The sequence below is a fragment of the Megascapheus bottae genome, chromosome 6 (genome assembly GCF_031878675.1).
Source record: "Megascapheus bottae isolate mThoBot1 chromosome 6, mThoBot2.hap1, whole genome shotgun sequence".
NCBI classification, from domain to species: Eukaryota; Metazoa; Chordata; class Mammalia; order Rodentia; family Geomyidae; genus Megascapheus; species Megascapheus bottae.
In genome coordinates this window covers 76,821,235-76,845,906 of record NC_143514.1, presented here as the reverse complement: position 1 = coordinate 76,845,906, position 24,672 = coordinate 76,821,235, and the positions used below count along the sequence as shown (strand labels likewise).

Here is a 24,672-nt window from a genome sequence, read left to right as displayed (position 1 = left end):
CCAAGAAGGAGGAGGTCAGCCTTGTCCTGATCACGTGTTTATGTATGTGTGTGTGGCATATTGAACCTTAGTTGCAAAACTTGCTGGAGAAGCATCATAGTGGGGCTATTGCTAAGACTGGCTCTGCCACGATGGGGCAAGGAAGGGTAAAGCTGGACACTGCAAAGGAAGTCCATGTGGACATTGGGAAATATGATAATGTTTTTGTTTTTGTTTTTGTTTTTGTTTTTTTGGCCCCCTTCTCTTTCTGGCCCCGCTCGTTCCGGCCCCGCTCGCTCCGGCCCCGCTGATAATGTTTTTGAAAAATAGAAAGGCAACAGGCTAGTCAGAGGCTGTATTGCACTTGTGTTCTTAGAAGCTTGTGATTCTAGTCCTATCCCCAATTGGATATAACACCATTCACATTGGTTACATCCAATCCCCCAAAGAGGTTGAGTCACTGGCCATGTCTGCCTGTCACTGCTTCAGCCCTCCCCCTATACACACCTAGGACAACTGCAGAACAGCCCAGGCATAGCCAGCTAGCTCCCATAGGCGGACTCTGTGACTGCAACCTACATAAAATATCACATCCAGGGAACCTGTAGTAAATGGTCCACTCCCACATGCTCCCTCCCTGTGGAGGTACTTCAATATTCTTACTTCTTTTGAGCTACTAGTCAGGAAGTCAGTGTGAAAACAAAGACCTGGAAAGGCATTTTGAACAAGGATGGCTATATGTGGTGTTAGAAAGCAAATTCCAAACATATTTCCTCCTAGTTTGCCAGCCCATGTCAGATCAGCACTTACAGCAGCCCTGTCCACAGTGCTAGGGTCAATAGCAGTATAGCTCATGGAAAGGGCAGCACACACCAGGTGTAGATGTGTGGACAGCTCTGGAAACATCTACTTGGTAGGAAACTTGTGCCCCTACATTTTTAGAATCTGACTTCCTTATATACTTATGATTATATGTTCCTGGAATATTGTCATAAAAGTGATCTGAGAGAGAAAAGGCTCCACAGGAAGTTGGGGAAATTGAGGTCACTCTTTTTAAGTTCTCAAAGTCTGTGCTGAACCTAGGCAGAGTATCATTCTCAATAGTAGGACCAGTTTTCCAAATTTTAATATATCAGAGATATTGTTCCATTGGGGCTCACAGTGGCTCAACCCATACTTTCTCAAGCCCCCTCGCGTTACACCCTGACACCAAATGAGCCTGGTTTACTTATGTACGTTGCCAGAGCCTGTGCGACTGAGCATCAGCTCTGGGTCCAATGAGGTATGGCTGTTACTGGAGCTAACTGAACTCTGACCTTGTATATAAATAACTAGAGTCATTATACATTTCACTTGAGAATTTCCTAAATGAGCCTATTTTTTTCTTGTCTGTTTTCTGTCTTAAGTGGTTCTCTTTCATACTTCATTTTTAACTAACCAGAATAAAGAATATACCCAAGAAAACCATAGACAAGAAGGACTCCATTTTCTGTGATTTTGCTCCATGGTTCTTCCCATCTACCCTCAAAAAAGATACTTTAGGTTTTGGAAAGACAAAACTAACTTAAAACATCAGCACATAGATAAACTGTGTGAGGTAAATGTGAGAACACATTTGAAACTCCATTCAGAAATACGTGGGTTACTACAGCAGGGAAGTCCAGCTCTGCAGCTTCGGATTGAAGCAGAAACAGACCACTCACTCTCCTAGACACACTTAAGAAGCTGACCTCTACCGGGAAGTGAAAAGCGCCTGTGGTATGCAGTCACTGATGTGAGTCTATATTTATTTTTAGACAAACTCAGGCCCTTGCCTAGGGCTGTGTCAAGAAGGCTAAAGACTGGCTTGGTGGGAAGATGTTGGTGAAGGCTGCAGTGGCTCCCTCAGAGGCTTCCTGCCTGGGCTTATCATGTCTTTGGTTTGCTTTTGGCTTTGTTTCATTTTCTCCCTGTTTTTCCTACTCTGTTATGCTTGGACGTTGGTTAGAAAAATTCTAGTAACCATTCCAGATTCGCAACATTCAGTCCAGAGGCTTCATTATCTAGGTGAACTACCAATAACAGCAGATGTACACGAGAAATTGTGGGTTCTTGGCTAACCAGTAAGAGAGCCCAGATGCATTTCCAGCATGGTGGGCTTCCCTACGTGGCACCTATGCATTGTCTATGGAGAGCTAAAGATGGGCCACTCTAGCTAGGTTAGGAGTGCCCTCTTTGAGAGGTAAACTCTAAAGCCTAAGTGCCACATAGATACCTTTCTTATATATATACACACACACATGCACACACACTGCTCATGTCCCACTTCGATGGCCATGGCTCAAAAAACTTGTTTTGTCTATATTAAAACCAGGGACAGCTAGTAGTCAGTGTTTGTGTTCCTATCTTTCTTGGAACTGGGAAGAATCGAAGATGGCAGTAGAAATATCTTCTTCTACTATCTCAGTGACACTAAGGCCCCCAGAGAGCTCTTGAGTTCAAGTGGAGGTGCCATCCGTGAGGACCTGTGTGGTAGGGTTTTATGGGAAGTTTGTCAGGGAGCAGACTGAAGGTTTGCTTTTGTAAGAACAAAGTGAAGGCGTCCATTCAAGTATGGCTCCAGGCCTATATATAGGGGCCCAGGGCCTGCTGGGATGGGGTTCACACTCGGGCTGTCCTTTTGCCCTTCCACTGAACTCTCTTCAGTTCAGTCATGAGCAAACAGTCAGGGCCTGAACTAACAACCCTGCAGTGCTCAGGAGCACGGCTCGCTTACAGTATGGAACAAAGGGAGGGAGGGCCGCGTGGGCCGGCCAAGCCGAGGAATGCGGCTTCAGGGTTCTGCTCCATAAATTTAACCAGCACGACGAAAAGGAGATAATATGAGCCTTCGTGATGATCTGAAAGGGGGAGGCTCTGTGTCCCATTGATTGCGGTCTGGCCTGGTGCCAGGCCCAAGCCTGACCGACAGTTGAACCATATCGTTAAGGCGTGTAATACAGCTCTAGTCTTGTACTGCCGCCAATGAGTACATATCCACAGGGCAAAAGTTTATAAAGAGTTGAGGCCAGCCTGCTTAACCCTCTCACACTGCTTGTAATAGACCCAGCTGCCATTCAGAACTTGCCCATCCAAGGTGACTGAGGGAGGCCCTCGCTCTCCTGTTCCTCCAGCGGCTTCTCAGGGCAGGGCAGAGGGAAGGAACACTGACTCAAGGGGGTCGCAGTGCTGGGATATTCCCTCCTGAGCTGCAAGACAGTCTGCCTTCCTCCCTCCATATCCCCTGTCCCTACCCCCACCCCCACAGCCAGCCCTGAAACGGGACACCATGTGCTTGCTTCCAAGCCACTCTGTTTGCAGTATAATGTTGCTTAAGGAAACAGGCTGACACAACAGGAAACCTACCCATCTCCCAGGAGGCCATGCTTGGTGGCACTTGGGTGAGCTGTCTGGTTGAGGGGTGGGGCTCAGGGTAGTCCCAGCTCCCTTCCCTGCCACCCAGCCACCTCAGGCTGTAAATGGCCTTGTCCTCTGGTTGTCCACAGCTGAGCCTCCAGCTAAAACAGAGTTGGTAGAAGGCTGGTATCCCAGTGTTCTTCCTGTCACAGGCAGGCAGCCCCAAGGGACTGTTCATCAGGAATGGCATGAGGAAATAGGCCAGGGTCTCAGAGAGGACACCACCTCCAGCTCAGACAAAGATTTAGCATGAGTGTATCAGAAGGAAAAGACTGCTTGTATTCAGAGGAGCCTTGGAGGAAAGTGGCTTAACAGTATTCTAGCTTATCCATGAACCCTGGCTATACAGGGGACCTTTGGGTGCCTTGTCCTGTCATATAGTGAGACATGCTCCTGTCCTTTCCAGAGTACTGCTTGTTCACAGTGGACTAGACACATCAGGTAGATGGATGCTCTGGTGGTATGGGAACCAGAATTTGATTCCCGGAGTGTGAGCACAAAGCAGGTGAGGATGACAAGACACTGCATCTGGACTCTCCCACCAAAGAGTGGGAGTCAAACCTGGGGTCAAACCTGAGGTGTTGTACCAGGCCTTACTTCTGCCTCCTTTGGGTTCCTGTACATGAGCAGTAGCGTTGAGACTAATTCTGATAACCACAATTTATTTGGGGAAAGACAAGACCCAAGTGCAGGTTGGGGTAACTTTATCCCTCATGGTGTGAAAAAGGTACTGCCCTTCTTCATCTCTATCAGCTTCCCATAAACTTGCCAAAGAGGACACAGTGAAGCTAGGAAGTTTGGAAGGATTCAGGACCAGAGGATTCTTTGGGAACAGCAGTGCATCTGAGCACAAGGTACTCAGGCCTTTGGAGAACCTGGCACTGAGCTCTGTGCCCTGGAGCTGTGCTACCTCTGATCCTCCCCACGTGCTGTACCACTGTCATTTCCTAAGCTCAAACCTTGCCAGTTTCACAAAACAGTGGTGCTTTCTGGCTCTACCCTCCACCCAAGGCCATCTTTCTTATCTGCTGGCCACCTGGGACTTTCAACTAGTATCCAGCTGGCACAGGAAAGCCTCAGTAGTAAGACTCAGCATGCTCTGATCTTCCCTCTTGGGGGCTAGGGATGGCTTCTATTTACCTTGGTTCTATGGTGCTTGAACAAAAAGCTTTTAGAAGGGTGAGAAGACAGGGTGGCCGGCCAGCCCTGAGCCTGTTGGATATTGTTAGTTACGCTTCCTGGTCAAGGTGCTTAAAAAGCCTACAATTAGCTGGGCACTGGTGGATCACGCCTGTAATCCTAGCAACTCAGGAGACTGAGATCTGAAGGATATGAATTGAGACTAGCCTGGGTAAGGAAGTCCATGAGACTCTTATCACTAATAAAAACTACCAAAAAGCCAGAAATGGGGCTGTGGTTCAAGCAGTAGAGTGCTAGTTTTGAGCAAAAAAGCTAATGGACAGCATTAGGGTTGGTAATAGGTAGTAGGCTCTTGTAGTGTCTAGAGTGGAGATAACTTACCATCTGGATTCCACTAAATGATTGCTAAACCCAAATTTTGGGTGCTTCTTTGTTGTGTATTGCATCATTTGGGCTGTTCCCTCATCGTGTAGTTAAGGTCAAATTATATGAAGAAATTCTGCTGCTCTTTGAATTTCTTGGGTTCTGTTTAACAGTGACCGAAAATGCCATGAGTTAGCCAGATGCTTTGCCAACTAGAATTTATGGAGATTCTTATCTCCAGAAACCTTAAGGTAGAAAGAACACTAGAAAGTTCCCAAGGCTTTATGTAACCTGCAGAAGGAATCCTGGGCCCTGCTTCCCTAGATCTAGCAATCCTTCGGACAAGTTGCATCTGAAGAATCAGTTCTGGCCTCCTTCATGAGTCACTGTCCTTTGTCCAAATCGGGGTTGCTCCATGCTTGCCTGCTTCCCTCCTCCCCAAGGAAGTTGGTCCTTGTACAGTCAGTGCTGGCTGGCATCACTGTCTGCCTTCTGCCCCTGGGTCCAGAAGAAGAAAGAAACCCAGTTAGAGCAGAAATTTTGTGTCCTTTGTAAGAAGAGAAGTGGGTAGACTCCTGGCTGCACCTGCTTTTCCCTGAGGCACAGGGAGGCCTGGGAAGGAGGAATAACCTGCTGATGCCTCTGACCTGTGTGCTGTGCAGCCATGCACAGGGAACCAGTTAGAAAGGTACAAGGTGTGTGAAAGCAGTACTTGGCAGTAGATTTCGTGGGGTTGTGGGGGGCGGTTCTCACCCCATCTGTCTGGCAGGATCTAGCATCTTCGCCCCTTCTCCCTGGCTCCCAACAAATCCTTCCCATATTTTGAATATGAGGTACTGTAGAGGCCAGCCACCCAGTTCAATGATTTAAACAGATTCAGTCTTGTTGGTTTTGTTTCCTAGGAGGACATGTGCTGTGAAAGTTTGGTGTCAACTCTGATCCACAGGGTGCGGCTGATCTTTGTGGAGGCCATAAATGCACCTGAGGTGACCCAAGTCCTTTCTTTCATTGTTTTGATCTCCTACCACCTGGACCATTAATTCTGCTTTCAAACGGGGTGGGAAAAGGGGACTATTTCAAAGCAAAGTTGATTTGGTCTCTGAACCAGCTTGTCTTCCAAATTGTACTTCACCCTGATGAGAATCAGAAGGGACAGTCTGTAAGCCCTTCAGTCTCCTGGCTCTGCAGCTGGAGAGCCTCAAACCAGTTCCAGATGGCCTCCCTCCCTGTGTTAGTGGGAGGGCAGTGGGGCAAGCTGGAGGCAGGCTGTTTTTCTTTTACCCATTCTTCCATTACCCACTTGCCATTCATGTCTTGCTTTGGGCCCTGGAGGGAGAAAAGAGTAAGTGGCCTGGGTCCCTGTATGCCATGCCAGCACCTCCCACTTGTCCATCAAGGCATGTTGCTCTGAACTCTGACTACAGCAAGCAAGAGTAGATATATTCCTGCCATTCGGAGTTTAAAGCATGACAAGGCTGAAAAAGTAAGGTCTCTAGGCAGAGAAGGAGTCCTACAGATGACCTATCCATAGTTGTCCTTGCCACCTTCAGGGTAGAGTAGGCCCAGCTAGGCCATAGACTTGAAGGAGGAGGCTCATGGGTAATAGTGGTCACTTTGTGGCTCACTCCCCTTGAGAAGTTTCTATCCCTCCGCCCACCAATGCAGCAGAAAGCCATTGCTGATAGCTTGACCATTCAGACAACTCTGGTTGCACATGCTGTGCATAATATGTGGTGAACATGGTTTCATTATAAATGTACGACAGACATTTTGGCGTTTGTGCTTGAATGCTTCCTGAGTCACTGTGGTTTTTTTTTTAATAGTCTTATTGTTTTAAGTTTAAAAAAATATGTAAAAAATAAAGTATTGGGAAAACCCATACAGTATATGGGTGGTGCTCCAAAAACTTTGCTCCAGTTGTCTCTGTAAGCCTTACAGCAAGTCACTATAGTAGATAACTATTATTCCCCCTTTTCCCAATAAAATAAAGAGGACTCAATACCCCCAATAATCACCAAAAGATTAATATTAGTAAGTTTACCAGAGATCACCCTGTGTACATGTATATGTGTATATGCACAGGCATATATAATATGTGTGTATATATATATATATATATATATGATCTCATGAATGGGAGCACCGTTATTTTTGCATGTGTCTGGTGCTTGAGAGTGGGTCTAGAGCCTCAAACATGCAAAGCCCCTGTTCTGCCTTTGAACTATACCCCCATCCCCAAACACAAATTGATATCAAATTTTTTTTTCCCCAGTCCTGGGCTTGTGCTCAGCACCTGAGCACTGTCCTTGGACTTTCTCAAGGCTAGAGCTCTACCACTTGAACTCAGCACCACTTCTGGCTTTTTTCTATGTATATGGTGCCAAGGAATCAAACCCGGGTCTTTGTATGTGCTAGGCAAGTACTCTACCACTAGGCCAAACTCCTGGCCCTCATACTTTTTTCCACTTAATAATGATTTCAAAAACATCCTTCTACTCCAAAAGTAAGCTGTTTTAATGTTTATGTAATGTTAAATTGCAAAGATTGCATAATATGCTTACCTAGTTCCCAGATGATGGATTTTTTTTTCCTTTTTGCTATTACAAGCATCTTCTACATGCCTTTTCAGACTTACATAATTCCTCTCTTTAGGATAAATCCCTAAAAATATGATTTCTGGATTTAGGGGTATGTGTTCACAAATTGCAAATTGCCTGCTAGGAGGTTGACATAATTTGTGCTATACTTCCAAGGCTTGAGAAAAGACCCTGTCTCTAGCTTCTGCCAGCTCTGCTCTTCATTCATTGGGAACTCAGTCATGAGTTTATTAGGTAGCTTCTATGGACCAGATGCTACAGTAAGAACAAGATATCATTAATCCTTTAAGTCTTTGCCACTGGAAGAGAGCTGAATGTTTCAATGTTTAACTACCTGCATTGCCTTGATAGTTAGGAGCATAAATCAACTTTTTACATTTCAGCTGGCTATTTATATTTCTCCTTTTATGAATTCCTATGCACATTCTTTGCCCCAATCCTTTTCAAACCTCTGATGTCAGTATGTGTTTCTTTTTAGTGTATTTGTTTTTGTTTGTTCTCATCCTATTTTGGTCTCACTGTTTCCAACAGTGGTCATTTAGTCAGTTTCTCATCCATGTGAGAAACTTCTTCCAGGTATTGTTAAGCCTGGTTAGTCACCTGGTAGGTCCTATTCCAGTGCCTTAGCACTTGGGTCATGCCATAGTGGCTGGCTGTGGGCGGATGTTTTGGATGTATGGTGTAACTTGTTGCCTAGCTTTTATCTTACTGTTTGTTTCCTCTTATGCCTTAGTGTTAGTTTATCCATGGTTTCTTCCAGCCATGAGGCAATGCCTTCTGGGAAACCACTGATCTCTTCACAGAGCTCATATCCTCCATCATTCACATGGTCTAAGCTTAAGAACATAAACCAAATTGGGATATAAACCTCTCAGTATTGCCTTCTTTGGTACCCTTTATAGTGTCAAGAAGACCTAGCTCAGTTTGTTCAGTGAGTTTGAGTCCAAGTAAATGAAAAGACTCAAGATCAGGTTTGGTGTTACCACTTACCAGCTAAATAGTCTTGGGAATCTATCTAAGATATTGTCTTCATCCATAAAATTAAATAATACTTGTTAACACACCCTCAAAAAAGACAGTGTGAGGATTAGTTTACTCAATATGTAGTCCCCTTAGAATGCATGCTGCACCAGAGATGTGCTGTGGCCCTTGGTGGGCCAACAGTTATCCTTGGTAATGCCTAGTCTGGTAATCTCTTACCCAGGGCCAATGGAAGAATGCAGTGGCAAGAGCTAGTGGGAGTGGTAGTGCACCAAGATGCACTGTTTCTGTGTGGAATGTCCCCAGAGGCTCACCTATGCCTCTCTGTTGAATCTGAATCTGCTTTTATTTTTGTTGGGCTTTTTTGTTTAAAAAAAAAAAAAGAAAACCATAATGGAGCCTTACAATCATTCTGGGATCTGTATGATGCTATGAGTTTAAAACATGATGACTTTGTTCATGTTCTGTCAGTTGTTTTGTTTTGTTTTGCCAATCCTGGGTTTGAGCTCAGGGTCTGAGCACTGTCCTTGGACTTTCTCAAGGCTAGAGCTCCACCACTTGAGCCTCAGCACCACTTCTGGCTTTTTTTCTATATATATGGTACCTAGGAATTGAACCCGGGTCTTCTTGCATGCTAGGCAAGCACTCTACCACTAGGCCACACTCCTGGATCCCTCTGTCAGTTTTTTCTAAATAGAATATGCGTGTGCGCGTGCGTGCGTGCGTGCGTGCGTGTGTGTGTGTGTGTGCGCGCGCGCGTGCGTGCACACACGCACGCACGTCCGTGCAGATGCACACGCACACATGCTTGGTGAAGTACTTGGATAAATATAGGTCAAATTTTACCTGACAGCAATGATCATCTCCAGTGCCCTCTAAGCTTTTACCAAATGGACTTTATTAGTTTCCTTCCATTCTATTTTTATCTTGTAGTCATTTTAATGTATAAGGAGTCAACTCTTTCAAAGGAGACATTTTGTCATTAAAACCTGTTATTTAGGGGCTGGGAGTTTGGCCTAGTGGTAGAGTGCTTGCCTAGCATGCAAGAAGACCCGGGTTCAATTCCTTGGTACCACATACATAGAAAAAAGCTAGAAGTGGTACTGAGGCTAAGGTGGTAGAGCTCTAGCCTTGAGAAAGTCCAAGGTCAGTGCTCAGGTCCTGAGCTCAAGCCCAGGACTGGCACCAAAAAAACAAACAAACAAAAAAATAACAAAAAAACACCTGTTATTTAGTTCAACCACTGCTGGCTCAGCTTGAGCAGCTAAGGACTATGGAGAGGGTTGGTTCTGTTGTGGGTTCTCTCAGGACCTGGTTCCCTTGTGGCCTGATTCTCCCATGGACTGGCCACAACAATGACCTACACAATCCAAAACAGACAAACCAGACAGCCAAGAATCATCTACAGAGTGAACTAGGAATCTCTACCTTCCCATGCCACCAGTATCCCCTCCTTGCTTGCATCTGGTGACTCTGAACCCTGATCTGGCGTGAGACACCAGAGCCCTGTGGCCCACATCACCCTTGGGTACTGATTATGGAGAAATCAACAAGTCAGTGGAGTGCATGTTTAATGTGACACAGATGTGGGACATACTGCCGATCTTTCTACTTTTCAGCTTTTTCAGCTTTTTACATTTCATCAGTGTTGCTTATTATTTACAGAATGTAACTCAAGACAGCAGAACAGATTGTAATTTTTTAAAAGGTTTAGGGGCTGATGGGGCCACTGGGGATCTGGAAGAAAAAAATCCAGTAGTGTGGAATGTTGTTTGCCATCCAGACCAAATAAAACAGTTGGCCAAGGGTTGATGGGCTATGACAGTCAGTCCAGTTCATGTTAATACTGGCAGCACATAATTAAAAGGCAGCTTGACCAATTTCATCGCCAAATAAAGAATAATCTTCTGTCACCAGGTGGAATGCCCTGGCACCAGGCAGAAAGTAGCTTTCATAAAGGAACTAAGGGGTATTGCATTGTGCACTCACATTCTGCTTTGTTACTGGGCAGAAAGAGCACTAGGGAGCTCAGTCTCCATTCAGGCACAGACATGGACATTCTCCTTGTCTTACACCCTGCACAGTAGCAAGAGCCAAAATGAAGAGGAGTCAAGATACTCTTGTGGGCATTAGGTTGATGAGCTAGAGTCAGGTTAATGTATATTTTGAGGGGATTGTTTTAGAGGGACCAGTTGGTTAGAGGCAGCCCTGGCTTTTGAGAAAGTTTGACTGTAGACTTTTGAAGAATGATCATTCATTCATTTTGAAGAATTATCATTAGAAGGAAGATGAAGACTTAAGAAGTGACTGATTGACTTTCCTATGTTTCTATGTCAAAAGAACCTAAAACCCGGGCCTGAAATAGTGCAAGCCACATAGTGCCCTCTGAAGATCTTCTCTTTGGACTTGAGTGCAAAGCATCCATCACTGGGTTACAAGATTCTGAGCCATTCATGGGCTGTGTGTCAACACAGCATTCAGCTCTCTGCGGGGACTCAGGCCCAGAGTAACTGCCAGGATTCCAAGCCCACTGTTCTTTTACTTCCTGGAAAAGTGCAAACAGTGCACGTTCTCCTAAGGCCACTAGCGTCCTCTGGGAGCACATGACCCGGGTCAGGAGCTTCCTTGTGTTCCCCACTATGGAATGGTCAGCATTCCTGTGCTCCAGGAGTTCCTGGGCTATAACGAACTTCCAGCCTTCCTCTGGCTCAAGCTGGCTCTCCCTTTCCCCAGTCTCCCTGCCCAAGATCCAGTAGTCTCCATCTATTATTCATCACATATGTGTGTCTAGGTCAGGCACTTTGGAAGCCAGGGAGCAGCAATGCAGCTTCCATTCAGCATTCCCCACATTTTCCCAGTCTGGTGGGGTTCATTCAGAACATATGACCCTCCTTCAGTATCTTTCTCTACCACCTACAGTTCAGCTTCAAGGGCTGAGACAGATCCTGCTGAATACAAGAACATGGCACCTGAGCATAAACTTTTGTTCCCATCGCTCTCCATTTCAGTGTTCTCTCTTTTCTTTTTTCTTTTTTTTTTTTTTTGCCAGTCCTGGGCTTGAGCTCAGGGCCTGAGCACTGTCCTTGGACTTTCTCAAGGCTAGAGCTCTACCACTTGAGCCTCAGAGCACCATTTCTGGCTTTTTTCTGTGTATGTGGTACCGAGGAATCGAACCCGGGTCTTCATGCATGCTAGACAAGCACTCTATTACTAGGCCAAACTCCCAGCCCTTCAGTGTTCTTTCTTAAAGCATCTTCTCCCACTTCCCCTTTCTCTTTTCCCACCTCACCTTCCACCTCTCATCTGATTTTTGGTCTTTTTCATGGAGGATGGAACCCAGAGTCTTGAGCATACAAGGCCAGCTCCCTGCCACTGAGCTATATCTCAGCCCTTCATTTGATAATAAAACTATGTGTGGAACCTCTGAGCTTAGTAGGCCACAGGTCTTGAAAAAGTGAAAGCATACTAATCACAGAGCTTACTCTACCCCTTCAGGGTTGTCGTGTCTGCTTGGTCCTTCCATGAAAGGGGTCCTAGGAAGGTGCCTTGGGGCAGTTCCTTGTGCACTGGTTGTATGTAACAAGATTACCTAGCAAACTGCATTTAGAGAAAGTGCTTTACCACCACAAATATTTTATAACCCCCTTGCTATGGTGAATTAATTAATGACAGTGTTCTAAGACTATTAATTCTGAGTCTTTGTGTTTGATATCAAGTATAGTTTACTAAGTTGCTAGGTGATTGGCTCTAGTCCCTCTTTAAAAAGAAATCCTTTAAGAAATAAGAGCTAGATAGGGCAGGGTTATAGGCACTGGTACCCTAGGAAAGACACACAGATCTAGCACTCTGTGGATTGCTCTGGAGCGCCCTTTGACAGATCCAGCAAGTCTTTGCCCCATGCTTAGTCAAGATAAAATTTTAAATCCTGCGTTTTCTCATTTGTATATTTTTTAAGTTGGCATAACAATAGTAACAGTTCACTTTTATGTGTCCTACTGTGTACTGCACACATCTCACATTTCACCTCAGTATTACCAAACCAAGCACAAGCTATATTTCCACTTACTTGATGGGTGTCCCAGTTGGGGATTTGGCAGTTTACTCATTGATTTTTACTTTGCTGGGGAATTGTTCTGTTTTCTTCTTTCCTGAAGCTTCTATTATTCTCCCCATCAACCTGATCCTGAATTGCCTCTCTTCTCTTAAAAGAGAGCAATTTGCTGGGTACCAGTGGCTCTCGCCTATAATCCTAGCTATCTGAGGATCACAGTTCAAAGCCAGCCTGGGCAGGAAAGTCCATGAGACTCTTACCTCCAGTTAATCACAGAAAAAGCCAGATGTAGTGCTGTAACTGAAGTGGTAGAGTGCTAACTTTGAGCAAAAGGAGCTTAGGGACAATGTCCAGGCCCAGGACTGGGGCTGGGAGAAGAGAAAGAGAGAGAGAGAGAGAGAGAGAGAGAGAGAGAGAGAGAGAGAGAGAGAGAGAGAGGGAGGGAGGGAGGGAGGGAGGGAGGGAGGGAGGGAGGGAGGGAGGGAGGGGGAGGGAGGGAGAGAGGGAGAGGGAGAAATTTTTGGGAGAAGGTAGATAAGTTAGAAGAAATTATGTAATCATTTCCTAGAAATTAATCTGGAAGTATCTTAGATATTATTATTAATAATAATTATTAATATTATTATGATTTTGCCAGTCCTGGGGCTTGAACTCAGAGACTGGGCACTGTCCTTGAGCTTTCTCAAGGCTAGTATTCTACCAGTTGAGCCACAGCATGCACCAGAGTTTCGTATATGCCAGGCAAGCACTCTACCACTAGGCTACACTCCTGACCCTTAGCTTATGTTATTTAATGAGTTTATTATTGTTGACATATGTACCTAACAGCTATAAAACCACATTTACCAGAAATTGTGTCTGTGAGCCTATGTTTGCTATGTTGGGATTAGCATTAGAGGTGGCAGGTGAGTATAGAGCTTGACCATGGCTTGCAGTATTCCTATAGGCACTGAACTCTAATTCAGAAAATCATGGTTAGAATGCAACTAAACCTTACAGTTACAAAGTGTCCCATTTTTTTGTCTGTTGAAGCAAAGCATCCTCAGAATGGAGGCAAATGGATGAAAGGTCAAGAAATCTAAGGCTTGTGCTGTGTAGTCACTGGAATGTTAACACTGTGCTGGGATTCTGGCCTGGCCTTCCTCACCAGCCTAATTAGCAGGTAGTCTCACTCCTGAGGCAGTTTTCTCAGGGAAAAAAACCAACAACTCTGAAGTGGCTTTGTCTTAGAATTTAAATCCCAATAGCATATCTGCTGGCATAAGTCCTACCAGCTGTCACAGTTACAATGTCCTGGGTCCCCATAACATGTGTGAGATTACAGGAAGTCTTGACCCCTATAAACAAGTCAGGTGTGAATCCCACTGAATCCCACGCCCTGACCAGAGAATTTGGTCTCTGCTGCTGCATGTCAGCTGACTAAAAACCTAACAATATACATTGGATTTCTAATTGTTTCTTGAATCAGCATTTGTTCTGTATTTCCAGTGACAACAGTACAATGTGGGATTTTATGTGCTGTTACATATATGCCTGCAGGACTCCAAGGAGAAGTAGACAGGATGCTAACAGGAAGCAAAAGGAAAAGCAAGGTGCTTTAGTGAGAGTAGTTGTATGTTATACCCTGGCCTGTTATGGACTCTGGCCATTTCTTATACACCTGCGGTACCCTCAGCAGATGTGCTTTTAGTAATAGATGATCTTTTATTGAGTACCTCTACATATCAGCCCTTACTCTAAGCATGATATACATATCAACTTATTTACTGCTTGTAATAATCTGTTTTATGAACGAGGAAGTTGTTTGTAGGTGGTGGAACCACTCTTCCACCGCAGGTGACCTGGCTCATTGTGTCAAGCCGTCTCTTCTGTGCTACTGTGCTGCAATGGCATTGCCGCCCCTGAATCCCAACCAGCTACCTAGATACTTGACTTACCCCTGTCTACCTCAAGGCCTAGCACCAGCCTATGTTGATGGTGTCTCAGGAAAGGCACATAGGATGGGGGTGGAGGTAGGGAACAGAAGCTGTTTTGTGTTTCTAGCTATCTTAGCTTGGCTCTTTACTCATTAATTTCCTCTCAGTAATGTGATTACTGGCATAGTTTCTTTCTTCCCAATTTTTTTTTTGTCCAAAATCCAAATTGTCCTAGCAAAAGCTTGGTATAATGTTCCCAGTTCCAAGACTTAGCATAGCCAGAGCTCAGTCGTTATGAATGAATAGGTTCTTGAAGGTAGGTTTCTGTCTCAGAACCACAGGGAGGAATGCTGGTGGAAACCTAAACTTGAACAGCCTTCATCCTCTAAAAGTTTACTTGATCCCAATTTGCTCTGAATGGAATAAAGTTTGTGGAGAAGGAACATCTTTCCATGCAATTTTTGAAAGTGAATGCATGAGGCAGAGAGGAGATGACTACTGGTTAAACTCCAGACACAGCTCCTGGCTTGTGAATTTTGAAGACTTTCAAATAGGGTAATTCACTGGACATCAGAACATTTTAACTAAATCATACACTCTAATGCCAAGAGTCTTGGTTAAGTAGATTATTTAGCTCCATTTAGAGCAATGACAAATGTTTGATTAAATCATTCAGTCAAGAACCTTTGGAACCAGAGATATGCCTAGGATGCATGAAGCCCTGGGTTCCATTCCTCAGTACCACATAAACAGAAAAAGCTGGAAGTGGTACTGTGGCTCAAGTGGTAGAGTGCTAGCTCAGGGACAGTGCCCAGGATCTGAGTTCAAGCTTCAGGACTGGCAAAAAAATAAAATTAAAAAAAAAAACTTGGTTTCTTATAGCTATTGTCAGTAAACAGTATCTTTAATATAAATTTTTATTGTAATTAATAGAAGGGTTACCTTATATTTGCCAGGTAGAAGGTGCATTACTTCACAAACATTGCTTCCCTTTCTCATGTTTTTGTCCCCATTTCCCTCCCCCTAACTCCCAGTAAACAGTATTTGAAGAGGGCAAATAGATGAAATTTTGTTCCCTAATTATTTGTGCTCAATTAAGCACAATCTAGGATTCTTGATGAAAACACACATAAACATCTTTCTGTGCTAGGTAGGAAGCCATGGGCTTCACATACTTTCTACTCTTCTACTAATGGTTTGTGGACATCACTTGGTTGATGGACATTGGCCATGACAGACCTATCCCTACATAAGTCTTGTAGCAGTACAGATGTTTGTACAACATCTGTCTTCAACTAACAGAACTGTGACACAGCTACTCATCATAGAAGTAAAGAACAAATCACGGGTGGCCAGCTGCTGACCCTCAGGCTGAAAGGCAAGATCAACCAAGAGGAACTGGTTCTATCTCTCCTGTCACCTTGTTTGGAATTATTGTTGCTTAAAGTAAAATGACACAAATTGTTTTCATTGCTCTGATCTTTGGTTCAGGGGCTTGCAGTGTCTGTCTAGCAGCAGCCATATGCAGACAGCCTGGCCCTCTCTCTCTGGGTGGGTATCTGTGGTGTATCAGCCACTGTATGTGTAGCCCCTTCTCCAGGGAAGAGTCATCCCTGCTGTATTGCCGCCTCCCTGACATTGTCATGGAGTTCAAAGCTCAAGTTCTTTTGGTGCTGACATTTTGGATTAGCTGGTTGACTGGAAGGACTGCTTCTTCCTATACACTGTGAAATTTATAAACCACAGCAGCTGAGGGCTTAAAATGGCCGACAACCCCCAGCTGGCAGCAATTAAATACACCACAGACCTTTGGCTAGACAAAAGCTTATGGAGGCAGAGTTCCTGCATGTATACTGAACAGACTTGTGCTTAAACTTACCTTCATGTTGTAGTAAGGGACACAGGTAACTGAGGGGGAAGGAAATGTGCTTCTTACCTCTTGTGTAATGAAAGGTCCCTTACCCCAGGTGGTCACACCAAGACTCCACCTAAGTGGTAGCACACTGTAGCAGTGCAGGTGGCCACAAAAAAAGAAGCAAGCAGAATCACAAAAGAGACAGAGGCTGGCACAGAGTAGGGAGCTGGAGCGAGTGATTTGGACCTTGCTCTTCATGCTGAACTTCTAGTGGGGGGACCCACAGCTACTCCACTGGTTTTTACTCCTTTCGGGCAAAAGGAGAAGATGGAGGGAGAAAAGCAGTGGGATGCTGTGTTATTACCTATTTAAGCAGCAGGTTGCCCACGGGGTAACGTGAATGTCATTTATATTGAGTTTAAATTTGTGTTATACTGGCCACGTTTCAAGTGAAATGATCATGTTAGGTGAGTTTTCATATTCCACAATCCAGTAAATGCCATATACACAGACAAATATGTGCGCACACGCACCCATCTATTCAGTGCTCCCTAGAAGACATACATAGAAATGTTCATAGCAGGGCCGGGAGTTTGGCCTAGTGGTTAAAGTGCTTGCCTAGCATGCATGAAGACCCGGGTTCAATTCCTCGGTACCACATACATAGAAAAAAGCCAGAAGTGGTGCTGAGGCTCAAGTGGCAGAGCTCTAGCCTTGAAAAAGTCCAAGGACAGTGCTCAGGCCCTGAGCTCAAGCCCAGGACTGGCAAAAAAAAAAAAAAAGAAAGAAAGAAATGTTCATAGCATCATCATTTGTAATAGCAAAACCTAGAGATAACCTGCATGCCCCCTACAGAGAGGGAGATAACTCATGGAATAATCACATAGTAGGTAATAAGAACAAGCACAGCAGAGGAACTCTAGCTGCAGACGAAAAAACACCCAGTCTGAGCAATATGGCAGTGGTATCCATTTTTTTTCTCAGTTCTAGAATTTTATTCTTCTGCATGTATGCTTTTGTCTTACATAAAATATTTCCAGCTTCCTGTGTTATCCGTAGACTGGGAGAAAGAAAAATCAAAATACACATTTTTCCCCAATATTATGGAGATAATTACAAATACAAAGTTTCCCTAATACATCAGAATACATTTCTGCTGCTAGCAATAGAGACAAATGAAAAATTAAGGAGCTAATAAATTGGCATGACAACGTGAGTTGTAAGTAGGTATCTGATAGAGTAGTTTTCGCTCATTTTGATAAAATTCACTAACAAGGAAGTAAACAAATAATAATTCCTACATGTTCATATTCTGCCTCACTGAAAAAGCCATTTAGAGCTACTATTACAAGGTGCTCTCACAGCTTGGAGTTTAGCCTAGTGGTGGAGTGCTTGCCTAGCATGCACGAAGACACGGGTTTGATTCCTCAGTACCACATACATAGAAAAAGCCAAAAGTGTTTCTGAGGCTCAAGTGGCAGAGCTCTAGCCTTGAGAAAGTCCAAGGACAGTGCTCAGACCCTGAGCTCAACCACAGGACAATGAAAAAAAAAAGTGCCCTCATATGCTGTGGGGCACCTCACATCAAGGGTAAAAGGCCTACCTCATGGCCCAGTGCTCACTTCCTGGTTTTGGAGATCCAACCTGCCTGTCTCCTTGTTGGGAGGTTTGGCTATGGTTTGTGATGTAAAATAAGGCTAGTGATATCCATTTTTAAAAGCCTGAAACAACTAAAGATTGTAACAAGAATGTGGTAGAGCATACTCTAAAGTGTGATAAGACTGTGTAAGAAAAATATCACAGGATGATAAACACGAGTTCAGCACCACAGCTGCCTCAGGAAGAGGAAGAACTCAGCTGTACAACAGGAAACCACAGGACATCACTGTGGTCAACAGTGCAGTGGTGGGGTGGAGCAGGAGTGGCTTCATAGGAGAGGCTAGGGATTCTAGTGGGCCCTGAATTGAGGATAACAATCAGTCTAGCCTCAACATCTGGATAAAATGGGAGTGGGGCTGGGTAATGGAGGCATTGCTGTTCATGTGCTCAGATACTCCCTGGAACGTGCATGGTATTGGAGCAGTCAGTCACAGAAAAATGGCACCCCATATTCCTGGGTCATAGCTCATGAGCAAGTTTAGGGACTGTTACATAGTTGTGACCACCATTTGGATTCATAGCCTGTGACTCCAAACAATTATGTCTCATAGTGAATGTCACTTTTATAAACCGTTGGCTTGGGAAGTTTGGAAACAGGAACTGGTGGTTGTCAGTAAATTCTTTGATTTTTTTGGGTTTAAATTTAAGCCTGGTCACTTAAAGCACCACCCTATACGTGTAGCCAACCAACCTTGATCTGAGAAGTTGAACTTTCAGGTGAGTTTTAGTTGAAACGAAAAACTAGTTTTGCAGGCACTGCCAATGAATGTGGCAGTTGCTTTAAACTAGCCTTCTGCTCACTTTCTACTTGTATCAAGAGTGTGAATAAATTATTCCTTGTTTATGTTTCCACCATAGTAGAAAGCTGGTTGCTGATAGCTCATGCCTGTAATCCTAAGTACTTAGGAAGCTGAGATCTGAGGTTCACAGTTCAAAGCCAGCCCATTCAGACAAATTCATGAGACTCATTTCCAATTCACCAAAAAAAAAGTCAGAAATGAAAGTGTAGCTCAATGGTAGAGCCATGAGTTCAAGTAAGTATATGCACTAAAAATAAAAATAAAAATACTTATAGTAGAGCATTATGTTCTTTCATAGCCAAATTTAGCTCTTGTTTCTTGTGTATTGACATAAAAAGCAGGCTTTGACTGCCACTGTGAGTCCCTCATATTGAGTAGTGTCCCAGCTGGTATTTGGCGGCTCAGCAAGGGAGGGCCTCAGAAATAAGAGGTAGTGTTCAGCCTGGTGAGAAAACAGATAACAAAGAGAAAGCTACTCTGCTTTCCTAGTCTCTGATTTTTCTGTGTGTTTGTAGATCACAGAATAGAAGATAATATATTGAGAGAGAAGATAAAATTTGAGGAAGACCTGAGGGGAAGCCACCAAGTCAAGAAATAGCTAGAAGCTTGTGGATTGGGGATGGGGAGTGGGTTGTTCCTCACATTGTCCTAGTGAAATATTAACCCAGAAACTCAGAAGCAGTTTCAGGCCACCTTGCTTCTCAGGCTGCCTTATATCCCATCACATGGGTGCCGGGCCCTTTCCTTTATTTTACTTTTTTGCCAGTCCTAGGGCTTGAACTCAGGGCCTGGGCTCTATCCTTGAGCTTCTCAGTGCTACCATTTGAACCACAGCGCCCCTTCTGGATTTTCCTGTTTATGAAGTACTGAGGAATCAAACCCAGGTCTTTATGCATGCTAGACAATCACTCTACCACTAAGCCACATTCCTAGCCCAGTAAATTTTCTCTCACATGAACACAAGTGTCTTGTAAGGACAAAGATGATTTCTTTCACGTGCCTTTCTTTACTCAGCAGACAAGACAGATACCCTTGACTTTTCTGTAGGAAGAAAAAAGTCAACTGATTTGCTTTTTGCCTTAATGACAACTGGTAGCTTTCAAATCTCTAGTCTTTAAACTTTCCACTCAAGTTTGCATATCACCTTTTCTTAGTGGCTCTCTGACTAGACTTACACCTACAGATACATTAGTGCATGTTCATCTGATTCCTTTTCCTCCTCCTCATAGAGTTGGCACAGTTGGTGGGTGTTAACTATGGATTGAAGCTGGTTGGGGAGATGTGAGGAATTTAAATCAGATCTTATAGAAGGGGACAGGAATGTGGCCCCATCATACATGTTTTTATTGGAGCAGCCTTTTGATTTCTGTATGACACTCAAGAAACCTCTTCCAGGAGCCTCATAGATAAGAGGCCAGTGAGACTACTTGGGTCAGGTGACTCACCAAGCAGGCTATCTGGAGAAGAATACCAGAACCCCTTCCCATGGGACCCTTGGGTGTGGTGGCTTGCTGGCATCCTTCATGCAGCAGTTTTGAAGTGTTTCCACCAGCTGTTCTCTCCCCCCCCCCCCCCCCGCTTTCCATCAGGAATTAGGAGTCAAGAAGGTGACGATAGGCCTGACTCTTGAAGAAGGAATTGAAGCCAGGCACAGTGGGCATATGTGAATGTGTGATGCAAATGAAGCTTGGCTTTTCCTGTCCATTCCCATAGTACACATCAGTCTCTACCTTACCCCTGAAAGACACTGTGAACAGGTCCAAGGAACCCTGTCAGTGAACTTTTGGAAAGTTACCAGGGGCTTTGACCAGGTGCAGGACTGTCCTTTAGGCACCATGTCTAAGTGGAGCAGACCGTGACCTGGGCCCGACTTTGGCAATGATACTGGCTTTGCAGGTGGCCTGTCACAGAGCCTGTGGCAAGTTCCACTGTTCTTTCCATGTTTCTTCCCCCTTTGCCCTTGCCAGCCAAACTCCACACTGCTGCTGGTGTGTGGCTCTGAAGTGCTGACTCAGTGTAGAAGGCTGCTCCTCTCCTTGAGGTATATCTAGAGAGAAGTGTTTTGCTTCAGTGGGTTCCAGGAACAAATAATAAAAAGTACAATAAGTACAAGGCTAAGGACAGACCCAGTACACTCTTATCAGTCATCTGAAATATGCACAGCCTTTCCAAGACAAATATGGACTCCTGTTTCTAGGAAAACACCAAAAAGTATTTATCAATTACCCTGTCTATGGTTTGTGGAAAAAGATAACAGACGCCGACCCCAAAAGCCATAGCAAAGCAGATTCCTTTGGGCAGCCCATGGCCAAGTGGCCTATGGCAGGGGAGCTGCAGAATCCCACTGTGGCCTGAGCCTGGTCCATGGAGCTTCTCTTATTCCTACAGGGCTACTGCGTTTCTCATCCTTTATCCAGGCATGGTAACCGAGGTACCTGAGCTCCTCTTAGAAGAAGCTCGAAGCATGGCAAGTTGTTATGAAGGCCTAGGGCCCCTGGTATCTTCTGACCTATTGCAAGTCCACAGATGGTCCTCTTAGAGGTATCAATAGAAAAGCAGGTGTGGCCCAGTACAAGTCTAGATGGTGACCACAAGACCAGCCTCTGTTGATCCTCAAAACTGTCCTATGAGGTGGGTATTACTACCTCTCCCCAGAGGAATGAACCCAAGAGTGAAGAAAGTTGGCTAATAAAGCCAGATCGGTAGTTGCGAATACTCAAGTTCAGGTTCCATTAGCAGAGAGAGTCTAGCTGTATCTTCCAGCACCTCATGGACACAGACAGTGTGTATTGGGCCTGTTGAATGTGGAGCATCTTCTGCACTAAGGAGTGCCTTCTCAGGTCACTGTCACCTTGGCACTTAACCTCTTTGTTTCCTTTTATTTGCCACCCCTCTAGGACACAGGCACAGAGAGTTCGGAAACCACGCTGCTGCACAGGACCCCAGGGGCTGCTTCCTCGGTACTCTGAGAGCCAGGCAGAAGGACAGGAGCAGCTCTTCAAACTGACAGACAACATCCAGGATGAGTTGTAAGTAGGAGCTATGGGGGAACAGCCCTGTTGAGCCAGAGCTGCCTCTTGTGACTGAGTCTGAGGAATTTTCATGTGATCTGAGCCTCAGTCTGACTCAGAGCCTGGAAGTGGCCAAGGGATTCCTTGTTCCAAACGTTTACCAGGTATCAGCATTACTGCTTGTACATGACTGTACTAAAAGGTGTCTTTCTGAAACTGTTCCAAAGCCAGACCTTCCTGTCATGTTTCTAAAACCTGACTTGTCTGTGTAGACAACTCAAAGACAAAAGGTAATGGATGAAATATTTTGAATCTTGGACTGGGAATGTGGCTTCGTGGTAAAGTGCTTGACTGCCATGCATGAAGCCCCGAGTTCCATTCCTCAGTACCACATAAACAGAAAAGGCTAGAAGTGACGCTGTGCTTCAAGTGGTAGAGTGCTGGCCTTGAGCAAAAGAAACCCAGGGACAATGCCTAGGTCTTGAGTTTAAGCCACAAGACTGGCCAAACACACACACATACACACACACACACACACACACACACACACACACACACACACACACAAACACACACACATTTTTAATCTTAAGCACTTTTATTTTCCTGTAAAGTCTTCTTAAACTTTGTTGTCCTGTTTTTACTATAGAACACCAGCAAAACAAAGCAAAAATATTTCAGAAATGTGATTTTCTTTAGTTTGGCTACTCTTACGATGCTGGGCCTTATATATCTGGGGGTCTTGTCATATTTTCAGCAGAATAAAATGATTCCTAGCTGCTATGGTAGATGTGACACCTTTCTGTATATTCTGCAGAGACCCTTGGAGTAGGAAGTACTCTGTAACTTGATTAGAATCACAGCCCAGAGAAAGATATTTTGTTTGAAGAGTAGTTTTCTTTCTGTAATGCTTGTTTGTAACATGAAGCAAGCCAGGAAGGATCTGAACACTATGGATGTTTCTGGTCAGTGGAGGAGTAGCCAGCAGAGGTTAGCTCCTGAGATGGTCTTCAAACAGTATTTTATTCGGGATACAGGAAGTAAGATCTAGGACTCATGTATTTCTCGCTGGATAAAATAGCATCTTCCTAGAGTATCTTGTGCAACCCACCCCCTCACAGTCCAATTGGAACATTTCTTGATGATAGTATTTCTTTTAGCCTGTTTGGGTGGTTGTAACAAAGAACTGTAGACAACCAAAATGTGTGTTCTTCCAGTTCTGGACTAGAAAGATGGAAATCCAGATACTCACCCTTTTGGGAAGGGCCCTCATTGAGATATGCAGATGCCTCTGTCACACAGTGTCCTGTCCTCACATAGAGAGAGAGCTCTGTTTTCTCTGTTGTAAGGACATGATATCTGTGGGATCCGGGCCTCAATTCCCTGATCCTTTCACCTTAATCACACCTTTAGTCTAGGATTTCAACATACAAATGGGAGGAGAGCATGGTTCAGCTGAAGCAGGCTTCATGAATAGGTTCTGCTGTTGTACTGTACAGCCTCAGCTCTAGTCCCTGCTCTGGTACTCGGGTCGGGGACAGGGGTGGCGCAGCACATGCTGCTTTACTCCAGGGAGGACTTTACATTCTTCCTCCTGTGGACTGGGGATTCAATAAATCATCTACCTTTCATGCCACTTTGTCGATGAACTTGGAACCTCTAGATTAGAGATCCAGAGAGTCATTTCTTAGCAGGCACTAATATAGTCTGCTAGAATGGCTAGCAATACCACCTGAGCCACAGCGCTCCTTCCGGCTTTTTCTCTTTATGTGGTACTGAGGAATGGAACCCAGGGCTTCAGGCATGCTAGGCAAGCACTCTGCCACTAAGCCACATTCCCAGCCCTGGGTTGGAATTTTGTCTGCTCCTTTCACTGGAGAAGCCTTGAAAACCTGGCATGGATAAACAATACTTAATACATTAAGACAGACAGGTGCAGTTTAAACATTTATATCAACATGAGTCCACATTGTACTCTTTTAGGCCTCCCCCGCCCAAAGTCAGATTATAAATTAGTATGCACTGCTTTTTATTTCTTTCCCAACTTACTTTTGTTCAACTTGAACCATCTCTGGTCTTCTCAAGATTCATCTGTAATAGAATGGTGTGTGACAAAAAACCACAATGCAAAGTTGTGTAGGGTTCTTTCAGTGAGGACATAGCCAGGGAGAACTAAACACTGGAAGCAAAGTGAAATCAGTGAGCGATTTCATGACACTCTTGAAATCCACATGAACTTGTAATAGTTATTGACGTGAATGAATTTTGACTTGAGAGATGAAAACCATGTGTCCCCACATGTTGTAGGTTGAATCTGCCCAGTGAGCACTGAGGGAGGCACGTGATGCTGATCTTCCCCAGGGCTCAGGAAAGAGGTCACCAGGGATGCTGGTAAATGTGCCTCTGAAGCAGCCTCAGCTGTAGTCATCTCCAAGAAAGGAGTTTTCAGGAGAAAACATGGGATTTTACCTCCAACTTTTATCCTAGATTTGTAATTAAAAGCATGTTTAAAGACCTAATTATTTGCATAGTCCCCTTCAGAGTTAACCCCTTAAAAGGGTCCCTAATACCTTGTTCTACTGTTCTAACTAAATGTTTCCACATTTTTTTCCAGTTAGACCCACTTTTCACTTCTGGAAAATATTGTGTAATTACTTCCTGATGGAGTGAAAGCCCTGCAAAGTCCCCCATACCATGGCAGTTTCAGCTCTGTCCTCTCAGATCAAGTTGCATTTGGTTTTGTTTCATTTCATTTCATTAATTATTATTAAAAAGATAGTTACTGGCACTTGATTAAGGTCTGGTCTGCTAGAAAGGCTTCGTTTCCAAACTAATCAGGTATTTCTATGGCATGTTATAAAGTTACCATTAGTTAATTCTCAGTT

The 24,672-nt window shown here is 44.4% G+C and overlaps 1 protein-coding gene across 5 annotated transcripts in view; it reads left to right on the top strand.

The window, feature by feature from the left end:
- The window catches only part of Vps13d (vacuolar protein sorting 13 homolog D), a 246,715-nt gene that overhangs the window by 211,103 nt on the left and 10,940 nt on the right, over positions 1-24,672 (top strand). For all 5 annotated transcript variants that reach the window (XM_090335790.1, XM_090335789.1, XM_090335788.1 and 2 more), the window contains one exon: positions 21,674-21,805. In XM_090335790.1, the coding sequence (XP_090191916.1) occupies positions 21,674-21,805 (132 nt within the window). The remainder of the gene's footprint in view (positions 1-21,673; positions 21,806-24,672) is intronic.